The sequence below is a fragment of the Helobdella robusta genome, assembly GCF_000326865.2.
Source record: "Helobdella robusta unplaced genomic scaffold HELROscaffold_11, whole genome shotgun sequence".
Lineage (NCBI taxonomy): Eukaryota > Metazoa > Annelida > Clitellata > Rhynchobdellida > Glossiphoniidae > Helobdella > Helobdella robusta.
Window position 1 is genome coordinate 4,911,281 of NW_008703617.1, and position 16,366 is coordinate 4,927,646.

The following is a 16,366-nucleotide window of genomic DNA, read 5'->3' on the forward strand; positions in this document are numbered from 1 at the left end:
TCAAATGAAGAACGTCCAAAAATTAAAACAGAGTGCCCAGCTATGGTCTTCAGGGAGGTTGCTTAGGAATTAGGTAGAAGATGGGAAGTGTGCGAAAGCAAAGAAAAATATCAAAGCATAGCTGCCAAAGATAAAGAAAGATACGAAAGGGAGAAAGAATTGTATAATGGTTGATCAGCTGCATCAGCCTCGATAACTGCAGCTGCTAAAAGTTCAGCTGCTCCTGAGAAGGCAGCAAAAAATAAGAAGAAGCGTAAAATTCATATCGAGAATGATAATGAGGATTATGATGAAACAGATGAAAAGGACAGCGATGAGGGGGAGGAGGAGGAGGAGGAGGAAGACAGTGATTGATTGCGAGATTCTTCTTCCCCGCATCAATTTTTAATATTAGGTTTAAAGTATTAAACTTTTTCACCAGTTGATTTTTATTACATGCTCATACGTATTTAAACTATTGCATAATGTTGCATTTAATTCATAACGTGATGACGGAATAATTTCTGAAAGAAAATTTGTTTAACTTGGAAGAGCTGGTTGGTTCATCAGTTTCAGTGGTGTTTAAGTAAATAAATCAATATATATATATATATATATATATATATATATATATATATATATATATATGTGATGTCGATTTGATGGATTAATGTTTCCAACAATAAATATTAGTTAGGCTAAAAGTTTATCAAATGTTAATTTAAAACAAGAGGTAATTTCATCTTCGTAAGTGAAGAATTAAATATTCAAAAGTTTGAATATTTGCGTTTTAATTTAACGGACAAGAAACATACGAAACCTTGCTTGCAACTAAATTTCAGTTTAATATCTGTATGTACATTTGTACATGGACAACTCACAAGCGTACATGTTTGTGTTAGTTCACTGCAATAAATATTGATATGTTTTTTTTCAAACTAGTAGTTATGTTAGGAAAGAATAAGCAAGAGTAGTAGGACAATGTAAATGCAACAAATTTTATTTTATTTGAAACATTAATTTCAAAATAACTTTTGAAGAGATGGTTCAATATACTTGCAATTTGAATGATAATTAGGTGAGTTATTGGCATAAAATCAACAAATAATTAAGAATATGTGATTCTAAATTATTTGTTGGTCTGTTAAATTTAAAAAAAAAGAAACAACAATTAGAACAGCATCGGCAATAATTTTTATGTTTTGAAATTTTTAGTTGATAATATTTGAACGTTCAGAGGACGAACTAAATCGAACTACAACAAAATTAAATCATCATTATCTTAAGCTGCAAACAAAGAGCGAGCAATTTTTTAATTGATAACAATTTTTATATTTTAAATAATTTGCAACAAGAAAAATTTAACAATTTTGGTATTTAGCAAAAAAAACAACTTGAACCGACCATATAAGTCCGTAAGTCAATGTGAGGTGATAATCACCATAATTTTGTGATATTTATTTTACGAAAAGTGTATGAACATCAAGACATTACAAAATACTTAAGCTGTATTGACACGAAAATAATTTAATAACGAAGAAATAAAATAAACCATTAACAACAATCATCGATGAATTCAATCCTTTCTTTGCCTACGCAGCCTCTCAGTCAGCGTTGTGTCATGTAGTCCTACAATACAATAGACCAACAAAACCAATTTACTCGTTCTTTAGGGGGTCAATGGAGTCAAAATATTTTGAATGTTATTCTAAAATTTGGAAGCTTCATGTGGAGGGGACAGTGACATTCCTTGCTGTACATAAAGTCATCATTCATAGAAACAATTACTTTTTATTTATTTAACCTTTTCACTTTTCTAACAAATCATCTATTATTTGTTGTTGAGAGTGGGCTAAAAAGGTAAAAAAATTTACTTTACATGCAACATTCATGGCTCTCTTTAGCATGGAAAGAGAGAATCGTCGTACGGATTAGTTGCTATTTTTTAAATTTTAAATTCGGCAGCATGAAGCTCCCAAATTTTAGAATAACCAGATTTATAACTTAAAAATGAAATCCATTATTATGTATATGTAAAGAAAAATTATCTCCAAACTCTGGTGGTGTAATGCAGGAAGGCTCGTTTCCAACCAACTACCGATTGAAAAGTTCTAAAAAACAGAATAAACTGCAGCACATAACAGTTGTTCATTGGCAAAATTGTAAAAAGTCATCCAATTATTATTTATAATTGATACAATAACTAACAAGTTACGATGAAAATGCAAAAAATTTGTGAAACATTTTGAGGATGACCAAATGTTTTAAAAGCAGAATAACTAGACGGGGACTTGTTTCATTTTGTTTCCAACAGTGGCCGGTTCCGCAAGGTTTCTTGGTTGGCTCTCCCCTCCCCTACCCACCATTAATGTTAGTAATCTACGTTCACAAAACTACACGTGGAGAGAATTTATTAGCAATAATGGAGACTATGAAAAATTGTTAAATCAGTTATTAAATAATTTTTTTTTGATTAAATGTTGCGTACAATGTTTTCAACGTTAAATTCTTATTACTAGTGTGCATTTAGATTCATTTGGCTTTTTTAAACGGTTGATTGTATCCTTGATATCATATTGAATGCACTCAATTTAAAAATTGTTTGGATAATGAGAATAATAACAAATGAAGGCAGGATTAAATCTTAAAAAAAACTGACGATGCATGAAATAAAAAGTTTTTTTCAAAGGTTTATCATATTCTATGTTATTTAAATAAATGTTGTTTTTTAAATTGTGTAAACCGTTCCTCCATTTTTTTTCAGTCCAGAATATTCATTTCTTCTTTTCCGAATCTTGCTGCTGCAAGTTCTCGATGACGTCGTTCAACTGGGCATCAATATCCCTGATATCCTCTTTGAAGTTAGCTTCCAGCTCTTTCATCTCATCAGTTTGACCTTGAAATTTAAAATTAAATTTAGAATTATACACAGTAGTCTCAAAACGTTTTTACTATTTTAATTGAGTTAATGACAGATTATTGAAAAAGTTGAAAATGTCATACTTAGGCAATGAGTTGAACAAGCGATAACCAAAAGCAAAAGCAAAATTGATGTTTTCATGTTGATGCTAATTCTTCTTTATTTCAAGTTGCGAGATAATATTCTGATGATGTTCACCATTCAATTCATTCCAAACTTTCTCAAATCACCAAATTTCTTGCGTATAAGTATTTCAATATTTGCATTCAGCTTGTGAAAATTTTGCTCTGAAATTTATTGTTTTGAGCATGCAGATGTTTTTGATATTACAATAATAAAGACGTATTGATGCGAAGTTGTCTTCTACAAACGATTGACATAGCGATGTAAATGATTTATTTTTATTTTATTTATTTAATTGAAATAAGAAAAAAATAAATTATATTATATTTAAATATATTGTTTAAAATTTCTGATACAGTTTGTTGAAGTATAAACTGAATGTTGTTAATTATTTGAGTGAAATTATTTTAGATACTCTTTTAAAAATTTTGTATAGGCAACATTTTTTGTTTTTTATCATCATGACTCATAGATTTTATCTACCTGTTACAGAACATTTCAATGTCCCATGTAGATTTATCGTGCATATTTTCAACATTTAAAAAATTTATTTGATAGATTTATCTGGGAGATAAATGTCAGAAAAAAAATTGTTTATGAATATTGAATAAAAAATGGTTTTTTATTTGTAAGCATGTTAGATTTGCGTTTCAAAATAATTGTCAAAAATAATTCTCCACTAAAAATCTAAAAATTTATAAAAATTTTGATAGTGTTGCTTGGAATGTGTTTACCTCGTTCAAAGTGGTTTATGTACATACCAAAAATATTTGCTAAAAAATCAACGAAATAAAAGAAATGAAACTGAACACAAACACGAAATTGACAAACCTATCTTGCACGAGAAGGAGCCAGACGAACAGAAAACATCCATCTCGGAAGAACAACTTGCTGAAATCAAGGACGAGTTAGAGGCCTTCAAAGCAAAAGTGGTTGTGGTGTTGTGGATGCAAAGAAGGAAAAAAAAGAGAATGATTGATGCCTGGTAGTGAAATCTGAAGGTGATCGAGATTTTGTGCGCTGGTATCATTTGCGGGGCTGGTAAATCTTCCAGGCCATGTCACTAAAGTATTCCTTGTATCATATATGACTATGAGCATGTATTTGAAAATATTTGAAATAGCTGAATTGCTGAGCCACAACAATATCTTCATTTTACTGAAGATGGTCAGAGATTCGTTGCACACTGCTGTGATGTGGAGCACAGCACGACAAAGACAGAAGGACAGCTGCACGTTTCACAGCAGCGTCACAGTGTACCTTTGGTTTGCCAAATTTTCCATGAAGAAACAGTAGCAGCGCAGCGTTACTTACCTTTGAAACGAAACTGCACGTAGAAGAATGCCAGTATGTTTCATAAATCTTTTAGCCACGTAATTTAACATGGTGAATATCAAAGACAGGTGCAGTACTCTACGTGTTTGTGACGTCGCTAGAACACCATGGAAGTTTCAGTGTGACAGCTTCCAGAAGCTCTAAGGCATGTTTGACCTCATTGCAAACTGTTGTAATGTCATTGCCTAACTGACAAATTTTACATCTGATGATAATGAAGCAACTAAAGCAACGTTGTCATCCGAGTTCATGAAAGAACTAGACCTTGCTGGTCTTACCCAGCCTACATTGTCAACTGATTTCTTTGTGCAAAAAAGTCAGAGCAGTTGATTTCGATATTAAAAATTAATTTAAAAGTGTTTTTTGTTAAACTGTTTTGAACTCTATGTGAACAAAAGTAGAATTTTATTGCTTTGTGAATCTTCAAAATGTTATTTTGAAAATAAAAGCTTCAAAAAAAACCTTTTCATTCAGAATTTTACTCGTTCTCGTTTCGTGTATATGTTCTCAAATAATATTGTCACAATTGCATCCATTGAAAAGTTGAAATGTTAAATTAAATTGGACCACGTGACGTTCATTTTTTTCAACGAATCCCCGTCTACCTGCAACATATTTTAAAGTTTCAATTCTGAGTTTAACCCTTCAAAAATTCAACTTTTTATGAAATGTGATCAATCAATTGTTGACATTTTTAAAGAAACTAGCGCAACGTGCATCCATCCCAGTTGAAATTTTTCGTTCATCAATGTTTTCGCTCTTTTAATTTTGTGAACGAAATTTCCAACAGCTTCAAATACTGTTTCCATAGTTTGAACTTGTACGAGCAATCGCATTTTAAAGCCTACACGCCCAACAACCATTTCAACATCTCTCATGAAAAAATAAACTCGCCTCACCCACCCAGCCAACCTCTTCTGAAACTTCCAATAAACTCGATTCCAGATTATTAACGAATATATAAACTAGAAAATTTTGTGACATTATCATTTTGCAGGTTGTCATTGGGATTATATATTCAAACCATTTCAGTAATTAGACCGAATATATCACAACTCAAATGATGATGTTTTTGTCATTCTTGTTGTACTTATTTGCCATAAAGGATATGTTGGCCTTTAAATAAATTATCAAAATGTATATGCAGAGTGTCTGATTTTAAATTCGATCATTATGTAAACATTTTATTGAAGTTTTATTCAAGTCTGCCAGTGTCTCGTTTTTGAAAGAACAAATAAAAATAAGTGAACTCATAAACAGTTCCGTCCCACACTTTCAAACTCCACTTCCATGCACCACAGTTGAAACTTAGTTGAATAAATGTTAATTGGTGTGTGTGAAATTTTATGTATGTACAAATTCTTTTTTAGCTTTCAGAAGAATTCTATGCGATGAATGAATCATAATTCATTTGAAATGGTAATAGCATAATTATAAATAATTATCAAATTTTATCAAATTATCAAATTTACAAACCGTTCTTTCCTGGAATTTTCAAATTATGACACACACACACACCACACGCGCACACACACGCACGTACACAGATACAAAAACACATACATACACAAACACGCAACAACAACTACATATACTATAATATAATTTAACTGTCACATGATATAATCATATTATTATTGTTCTTTTGTCTTTATTATTGTCATTATTGTTGTTACCAACTATCAAATAAAATAATTCTAAGAGAGAATTGTATTAATAATAATCATTTTGATAACTGTAATTATCTTAGTATAATTATCATAAATATATCACTGTGTGTGAGTGTGTGTGTGTGTGTGTGTGTGTGTGTATGTGTGTGTCATAAATATGTAGCTTTGTCTGTGTGTGTGTGTTTGTGTGTGTGTGTGTGTGTGCGTGTGTGGTGTCGTTAATTTATCATTTATTTATTACCATACTCAGAGTCAGATCAGTATTAGTGTCATTATTATAGATCCTCAATTGAATTGCCTACATTTAAACCAGTGCAGCGACTGTTGAAATTATTCACGAAATAAAAAAAACTCTTTGTTGAAAGAATTTATGAATTTTTTTTTTAATAAAAAACAATAAGTAAATAAGTGGATATATTTTAATATAATATTAGTAGCTATGAGCATGACGATGATGAAGAAGATGATAATGATGGAGAAGATGATGCTGCTGCTGATGATGATGATGAGATTCACAGTGACGATGACGACGACGATGATGGCTCAAGAGAAGTCAAGTAAAAAAATAAATAATCGTTTAGTATTTCAGTGAATTTATTTGATTTATAATAATAATAATAATAATAATAATATTATTATTATTATTCTTTTTAATATTATTATTAAACGAACTAATGAAAGAAGGGTCGAACAAACAAAATAACGAACGAACGAACGAATGAATGAATGAATGATGAATGAACAAACTACTGTTGATTTTTATTCAAACCAAAATTTAGCGGACGATCCTTCTCTAGCCAATCCTTCAACCGGTAAATTATTTCTTTTTTTTTTGTTAAAAAATCATTTAAAAATAAAACATTTCAATCAGATAATCAAGTTTTGGGTTAATTTAATGATAACGATGATGATGGCAGTACCCAAACGTGATGACGACGACGATGATGATACGATGATAACAACGTTATGATTGTGTGTGGTGATAATCACGATGACGATCCTGATGATTGAGATTTTATCTTTTTTAGGGCCCCTTTTCATTTATGTTTTATTTTTCATGCGTTTCATGAAATAAACATGTTGAAAAAAAAAATAAATAAATGGTGTTGATGATGATAGTACTAATAAACAAACAGTGCCTGGATTTTGGGGAGGTTTCAATATTCCTATCCTGGAGAGATTGGGTAGGTCCATTTGTTCAGTTCATAATGATGATGACAATGATGATGGTGATGGTGATAGTGATAATGATGATGGTGGTGATTATGATGATGATGATGATGAAAATTACGGTAAATAATGATTATGATGGTGGTTATGGTGATAATGATGATAATGATGGTGATAACAATGATGATTTGATGTTTAAAATAGCGAAAAATGTAATGGTACTTAATTACTGAAATAAAATAAATAAATAAATACACATTTACTTAAATTAATTAATTAATTAAATAAATAACTGCTAAATATCAAATAAATAAATTAATTAATAAATGAATGAATGAAGGTTTAATTAATTTATCTTCAAATCTTAAATGAAACCAGAAGAGCCTGGTTTCTACGATGTTAATGGCGATGTGACTTCTAAAGGTTAAATTGATGATTCAATAAACGAATGAAGGAATGAGTGATTGAGTGAGTGAATGAGTGTGTGAGTGTGTGAGTGAGTGAGTGAATGAGTGAATGAGTGTGTGAGTGTGTGAGTGAGTGAATGTGTGAGTGAGTGAGTGAGTGAGTGAGTGAGTGAGTGAATGAGAGTGTGAGTGTGTGAGTGAGTGAGTGAGTGAGTGAGTGAGTGAGTGTGTGAGTGAGTGAGTGAGTAAGTGAGTGAATGAATGAATGAACGAACGAGCAAACGAACGAACGAACGAACGAACGAATAAATGAATGAATGAATTAATTAATTAATTTTTGAACAATTTATATGATGCCTTTTGGTCTCATAGATTAATATGTACATCTATTTTGCGAGGTTCATTTGGTGAATTGGTGAGTGCATGGATGTGCCAATGAATGCACGAATTTGAGGTTTAATCACGCTTTTTAAGTATTCCGTAATTAAAACATAATATATTTAATTAATTACTCTATTATAACACTCAATTAATTAATTAATTAATTATCGATTAATTAAGAGAATGAAGTTTCAGTGCCACCTGGGTATATAGAGGATGGCGTCTTTTTTAGGAGGTTTGAGTTGGTGAGTCTCCGGAACAGTTTCCTGAAAGACGCGACGGATAAGTTGAGATATTTGTTTCAAAGATATTTTCATGTTAAAAAGGACGAACGATGAAACTACTGATGATAGGATGTATATACGAGTGATGGTGGAGAACGATTGAATGAATCATTGGATAAATAAATGAATTAACATGTTACATCGTTGTTCTATTTAATTTATTAAACCCTTATCAACCAGTTCAAAAGTCTAATTAATTTCAAATAAACAACAATTTTAGGATGTAATCGTAAAACCGTGAACACTTTGAATGATTTTTGAGAAAAAATTCTATAGATGTTATTTTTCATGTTATAATTGACTCGAACACTGCGCATTATAGGTTTTGCATTGGATTGGCTTGCTAGTTACGTGAAAGTAAGAACAACCATGGCCTCAAATAAATAGCATATTGGTCCGACTTTCATGAATTAAGCATCAACATTAAAAAAAGTAAATATATGATCTTCGAACGAACTAATTAGAAAAACAAATTCCAATTAGCTTTTTTTTTTGACTATCCTACACATTGGCACAGATACAAGCGCACTTTTGCACTGGCACTTAATGTTCTTCTGAAATCGTACGGTACAAAAGCATACATGTTTAAAAGCTAATGTAATTTGAGATTTGAATTGTAATGTGGAGCAATGTTCTGAATTTGTAGAGTTGCATAATAAAAAACTTAATTTTGAGAAAATTGTTCGTTTTATAACTAAATCGTTTAAAGTTATTAAACTTATGAAATATCCTTTCTTCTTAAATGCGTCTAATAACGAGTTGAAGGTGTCTATATTTTTATGATGATGAATTATTCAAAATTGAACAAAAAGAAGGATTTGTTGGTAGAATTTATGACTACTTTTACGAAAATAATTTCCATTCGTTAAGATTTCATCTTTTCCATCTTGCTTCCAAATGTCCTTCCATTATTCAATTTTCGAAACACCTCAGCTTTCAATGAACTGCTTTCAAACGTTTGAGAATGAAAACATTTGTAGGTGCATGTGGAATAATTTTGCAATTTAGCAGCCACAAAACTGTCAAATCAAATTTCACATCAAAAATTAATTTTGAGTTAAAAATGTTTCGTTTGCATATAACAAAAGCCTCAGTTTACGTTAATTTTGCACAATCGTTACAACATGGTACACCACTCATGCCTTTTCAAAAAATGTTCGTTAAATCTCATTCTAATTCATTATCGACTGTATTTCTTACTGAAAATGCAATCAAACTCACTTTTAAAATACTCTGTGCTATCGATGCTTCAAACGACTCACGAATATTAATGCTGGTCATCATGGGTTCGTCGCGTAAATGTTAATATTATTGCTGATATGTGAAAGTCTTTTCAAATTATTTTTGAGACATTTTTAGTTTTAGAACAGAATGAGATTTGAATATTAAAATTCAAAAATATTAATGGAAGTGTCAATCATAAGTATGGACTAAAAAAATTGGGCATCAAATTATTTTGTGCTCGTGGGAAAACATCTGTCTTTTCATTCTTATGAAATCGAATCTTGAATGTTTTTTTTGAAAAGTAAAAGATAAAGCAAAAACTAAATAATAATTATTTATTAGTCGTGATTGATCGTTTCAAAATATTCATTAACAATTTGTCGCATCTTTTAATCGTCACAGAACGAAACACTGAAATCAAACGAACGTGACTAGATGGCATTTAAAGATGCATTTGCTCGAATAGACACACAATCAATGCTAATGCTTTTTAAAAACATTTCGACCGGTTGAATAGACGAGCGGATTAATCATGGAGCTTACTAATTGAAACCACTTTGATTTTGTAGCCACAACTCAAACACATGTACATGATGATCATGGGTCCTTGGAAGATGATGAAACAGACGGCCACCACAATCATCATGCGTGCAAGTGTTTGACGTCCTTTCATTATTTTCAAGCTGCTCGTTGAGCAAGTTCGCAGTGAATTTTCTTCTCTACGAGGGCAGGAAACTTTAGAGCCAGGTTCATTGTCGGCTGCTGTTTTCTTGCTGGCTGTCTTGTGCGGTGATATTAAACTTCCAAACAACTTTGGTTTATTTATTTTTTTTAATGCAAGGGAACAGATTTAAAATAGTGCAATCGTCGTCGTTGTTGTTAGACGTGTAGTTGCTGTTGTTGTTGACTGTGTAGTTGTTCGTTTCGTTGTACGTGCAGTTGTTGATGATGTCGTGAATGTTGTTGCTCTTGAAGAAACACAGTGAATCATTTTGCTCTGATGAATAACCACTGGCCGGCTTCATTTCCGTGGAGATTTTAAAAGTTTCTGTCCTTTATGTGCCAGCAATTAATCAATTTTCCCAATTACGAAACAATTTAGTTCAACTGAAATTTTAACTGAATATATATATTTTAATATATTTAAAGAGTGTCCCCTCTTAATACCAAAAAAACTAAAAAACATGTATCTAACAATAAATGCAGAGTTTGGACAATTGTTACAAAAAATTTCATTCGTACGACTATTAAAATAGCATAATTTTTTTCACTGAAGATGATATGTGATATGTGTGCAGCACTTCAGTACAAATTGTTTGGAAATTAAACTGTCGTTACTTGCAATTAGCCTGCGTTATTCTATAAAGCACGGTGTAATTTTTTGACGACTTCTAAAATAAAAATTTTAATCGAATTTGTTTTTTCAAATTGCCTGAAATAAGAATGTGCAAAATGCAAAATAAGTAGCAATGATGATAACATGACAAATATTAGAAATAATTTGTTTAATAAGTTTCCATTGGTTTCAGAGTTAACACCGAGTTATTTTTTGAAAAATGATTATTGGTCGATGTTGATGAAGAAATGAATCAGTTGGAAGGTGAATGCTATCACGTTCGTCTCGTTCAAGGATCTTGTCTGATTTGTTTCTTCATTGCTACACCTGAAATGAAATAAAATGCTGAAGTGGTAATATTAAAAAAAAGGATATAAATAATCACAGCCGCCACAGCCGCCACAGCCGCCACAGCCACCGCAGCTACTACAGCCGCCACAGCCGCCACAGCTACTACAGCCGCCACAGCCGCCACAGCCGCCACAGCAGCCACAGCCGCCACAGCCACCACAGCCGCCACAGCCACCACAGCCGCCACAGGCGCCACAGCCGCCACAGGCGCCACAGCCGCCACAGCCATGAATTGTTGAGGAAGGTTGATGAATGTTTGCAGTGAAAGGAGATAGTTTCAGCGCTTGTTTGTTTAGCTCCGTTAAATACTTGGCATTCATTTTCTAAACAGTTTCAGTATGAAAATTCAACGTTTGAAATACTTCGGTGTTTTTTTGGAGTAATTGATTATTCTTATTTTTTTAATTATTTTATTATTATTTCTCATTGATTTAAAAATTTATAATTGTTGTGGTTATATATTCATATATTTTTTTTATAAAATTACCAATAACTAGAATGCATGTATCATAAATGAAACTTAGTAAACTTTTCTGTTTGTAATATTTTTAAAAATGTGAAATGTTAAATTATATTTTAAGAATCATTATTTTATAAGTCTAAAAAAACACACAAACACCTACACAAACACATACACGTACACTATATTCATATAATAAAATATATAATTAAACAATTTTTATAAGCACAATGAACAATATAATTGCTACGAAAAAATGTCTCAGAATCGTTTCTGATTAATGCAAAGTCATTGATTACGACATTACGACAAAATCATTTGATGTTTTAAGAAAAAGGAGAATCCTTCATCGTGTTTGTCGTTCATGAGTTTAACGTAACGCATGCACTTTGTAGAGGATGACCTGCTTACTTACGAGTCTAGTGTAGCGTCTAGTATCTTATTAACAATAATCGTCACTGATAAACAGAATAATATTAATCTCGCCCGGGCCATAAATAATATTTCGCTGTAAGATGGTGCAATAGTAATATTGAGCGGCAAGATGGTGTAATTGTATTAAATTTGTAGAAAATGGTGAAAAATTAGTTAATGGTCGGTGTGTGTGTGTGCGTGTGTGTGTGTGTGTGTGTGTGTGTGTGTGTGTGTGTGTGTGTGTGTGTGTGTGTGTGTGTGTGTGTGTGTGTGTGTGTGTGAATTCTACAATCTGTAAGCTCAAATATACAAATATAAACACATATTAAAATTGACAAAACAAGTTATGTTTTTAATTGTTAGCTTGATATTTAAAATTTAAAAAAAAGTGATTATTGAACTGAACTAACTTGATATTTTTGAAGACTTCATTCGAACATGGAAAGGTTGTTCAAGTTTTACGATAACACACAGAAATTAATGCTTTTCTCATTGTCTTCTGAACGCTCTTTTATTAGTGGAATAAACGTTTGGATTGATCACAGAACTGACGACTGAAAGCCATTTGAATAAAATTAAAACAAATATTGTGTTGTTATCCATCCTGTATCCAAAACTCATGAACAAGCTCATGAAAATTAACGGTCCATGGCATATAGTGAAACAAACTGCTACAATGATCATCAAATAACTAAGAGACTTGCGACTTTTTATGACTTTCAGCGTGCTTTTTACTGAATGTCTCAATGGGGCCCCATCTTGCTTATTTGAAAAACCTTTTGAGGTTGAATTTTTGTCTGAACTTTTTTTGTCGGCAGAATTAGAAGCTTTAGCCATAATTTCTTTTGATCTGATGTCTCTTCCTGGATGATTGCTTTGTCCATCGAATACATCACGTTTCAACATCTCAATTGTCTTTTTTAAACTAACAACTATTTTTGCGTAAGAAATTGACACGACGATGACTGGAATGATGTAGTAGAAGATGGTTACTGCGAGTGTAAAATACCTGGCTCCCAAGGCTCTGCTGGTGGAAAGAACGAATGTGTACGAGCACACGTTGTAAGCAGTCTTGCAAGTTGGATGAACGATTACTATTTGCGAATAAAACAAAGAATAGAGCAAGGATGTAGCCAGTGAAATAGCGGATATCAGGAATATCGTTGCCAGAGCTACATTCTGATTGAGCCACTTCCGTGCGTAGAAAGGGAAACAGATTATGCACAACCTTTCCTGGCTGATGGCCATCACCGTGTGAAATCCCACAAACGATAAATATAATTCGAAGCAGTTTATGAAGCAGCAGATATTGATTGTATGATATGTGGCCTCTTGGTTTTTAAACAAATGAAGTTCGACCATTCTCAAAGGAGCAACCAACACTGACTTGAGCAAATCGCAGAACGCGAGGTTCATGATGAGCAAAACATTGGACGACCGCCTGCCTCTGGAAGACCTCCACAAGAAGATGATCCAAAAGATGTTCCCGCACGTTGCAAGAAGAATGGAAACAAAATAAACTATCGGCAGACCGTACCAAACTGCGTCCTGACTTAAGATGTGCTCTTCCTCCAGAAGAGTGACATTAGTGCAGAAGTTTCCATTCAACTCTAGGCTTATATTCCATTCATGTGAGATTTCGGTAAAATTTTTCATTAAAACGCCGTATCACTTTACATTATTATTTCAAAACAAAAACTGTTTACATATTTTTGTATAAATTAATTTGATTTGATAAAATTTTCATTTAATTATTAAATTATTAAAAGAAGTCGTTAGTCAAAAATATTAATAACATTTATTGAAAATCGCTTTCAACGTCTAAAAATCAAGCAAATATATTATGCGAGAAACATTCCGGTGAGCAAAACTGCGTGCTAAAGGCGAGTGCAATGAATGCCAGTGAGGCCTGTGTGCTTCTTAAATGAAACATGCCGCTCGTGTTTTCACATTTTCATTCAACTACATGAAGGTGTGTTTAACTATCCTACAGCTGAAAATCTTATTTATTTTAAAAAATATTGAGATAATTTTGATTTTTGTAATATTAAATTCATATTTAAATAATAATTTAATTTTTAAATATTTTCAAATTAAAAGAGAGGATATGCTGGTTGAGAATTGAAAACAAAGAAGAAAATAAAATAGAGAATTTGAAATTTTGTTCGTTTCAACTCTAACTGTGTGAGCTTTGTAGTTTATCTTTTTAACTTGAAACCCATGTTGCGTGTAAATATGCCAACATTGTATGCATTTTTCAAGTCGTGTAACATGAATTTTAATTGAAAACTGATTGAAATTTACTGCAGTCTTGAGATTGTCAATCTAAAAATTATCAAAAATGTTACAGTCTTAAGGCTTGAAACAACCACAACTTGTCGATGTCATGAAGAGAAACGTTTGCATCAAAAATTCAGAACATGTTCGTACTCGCTCGTCGCTCATACAAATAAAAGGATTATAACATTTTATTTGCTCCAATCAATCTCCAACCAATTGAAATTCGCTCCAACCAAGGCTTACTGATTAAAATAAAAGGCATTCGTGAGTGTTAAAATTTAGTTGCTTGAACGTTTATTGATTATTTTTATATTATTCATTGAATTACAGATTAGTTCAACTGAGTTTGCTGATTGGTCGAATGAATCATAGTTTCTCGTCGACAACGAGCGGATATACAAACTTTCAGCTTAATCAGACAACGGTTAGACGGGAGGGGGATTGATCGAGAAACCACCGACAAGATTTTTAAACAGACAGACAAACAAACATGTGTAGTTAACAAAGGCCGAGTGGCGAAGAACTGTAATCGATCAGTTGAATCATAATTTGCATGGGCCATCTGCACAAACGGTTCATTTATTCAGCTGTTGAAAGGCTGAAGGAGTGCCACTTAGAGTCGCTTACATTCTTCAGTAAACAATCCGATTGGCTGCAAAGGACATTGCCATGCCATATAGCTTCTATTACATTCGTCAGGTTGTCATCACCATCGTCATTATCGTGATCATCTTCATCTGAGTCATTCAAACTATGATTCAAATTCCATTATCGTTATCACCCCAGTTGTTATCATCATCACCAGCATCATCAGCAAATTTCTTCATCACTTTGACCAACACCGCTGTCATCATCATCATCATCGCCATCATCAAATTTCATCATCATTTTAGCCATCATCTATGATCATCATCATTATAATAATCTTACTCTCATCCTTAATATCATCACAATTTTGTATGTTGACACTTATAGGGTATCCATATGTTACACGTCTGTAAGTATATTTAATTACTTTCTAATCTTTACATGACGACTTCTGTATTCTCGTGAAGTATACCCGTTAAAATGATATCAAAATGACTCTACACTTTTTATTTTATTTTTCTGTTCTTTTCAATGAAAACTGTTTCAATTTAAAATATTTCACGCTTGTTTATTGCCAGTCAAATTTAATGGTGAAGAATTTTACGATGTTAATTAAAGATATATTTTGAATGAAGTTTAAATCTTGAAAAAATTTTATTTGTAAATGAAAATAGCTCTTCATCGTCACAATAAAAACATTTCCATATGTAGTTGAAGATTTTAAAAAAACTTCCTCTCCTTATTAAACTATGCACTAGCTCTGAAATTCATTTATAAGTGTAGATTAACATTAACCAGTTCGTGTATTCATTCATTTTGTCACGTTGGTTATTCGCTTGTTTTTTATTCAATTGTTATAAAATTGTGCACGAAATGAAATATTTTCATTCTAGAATCATCTACAGTTTTAATGAAATATGTGTTGCTTGTTCGGTGCGATGAATGTGAGAGAGTGTTTATATCATCGTGTCTTTGAAACGAAGCGAGGTAGAAGTATCTAATCCTAACACTTTGTACTTAAAACGAACAAGCATGTTACGCGTGATCATCTACTTTTCAGATGGCTCACAGAGATTGCAAAAAGCTCTTTTAAAAGTTTGTTGTGTACATAATAATACAACAGACTCATGAAAGTTTCCACAGATCTCACTTCAAATCGGTCAACAATGCTGTTTCTTTTTATTACCTCTGATGTATTGCAACTCTGGATATTATTGTTTACTCGAGTTCTCTCATAGCTGATCCGGGCAATAACATTCTTGGCGATGGTTGAAACAGAACGATGAAAAGTTATTAATCAAGTTATTTAATGTAACATAAAAATCAGCCATGCACTATACAAATCAGTTATATAATGTAAAGTGTAGTAATTTCATATTACGTAGTAAAATTTTTAGTCTGAAAGTTTGAACGTTGAAAAAACCAGCTTAAACGAAGGGAATGT

General features: G+C 32.1%; 1 protein-coding gene across 1 annotated transcript; it reads right to left on the reverse strand.

The window, feature by feature from the left end:
• Positions 1-12,543: 12,543 nt before the first annotated feature.
• Positions 12,544-13,710, reverse strand: HELRODRAFT_167610 (hypothetical protein; the record flags this gene model as incomplete). The annotated part of the gene is made up of 1 exon (XM_009013100.1): positions 12,544-13,710. One exon carries the CDS (start codon positions 13,708-13,710, stop codon positions 12,544-12,546), a length of 1,167 nt encoding a protein of 388 aa, XP_009011348.1.
• Between the last annotated feature and the right edge of the window lie 2,656 nt (positions 13,711-16,366).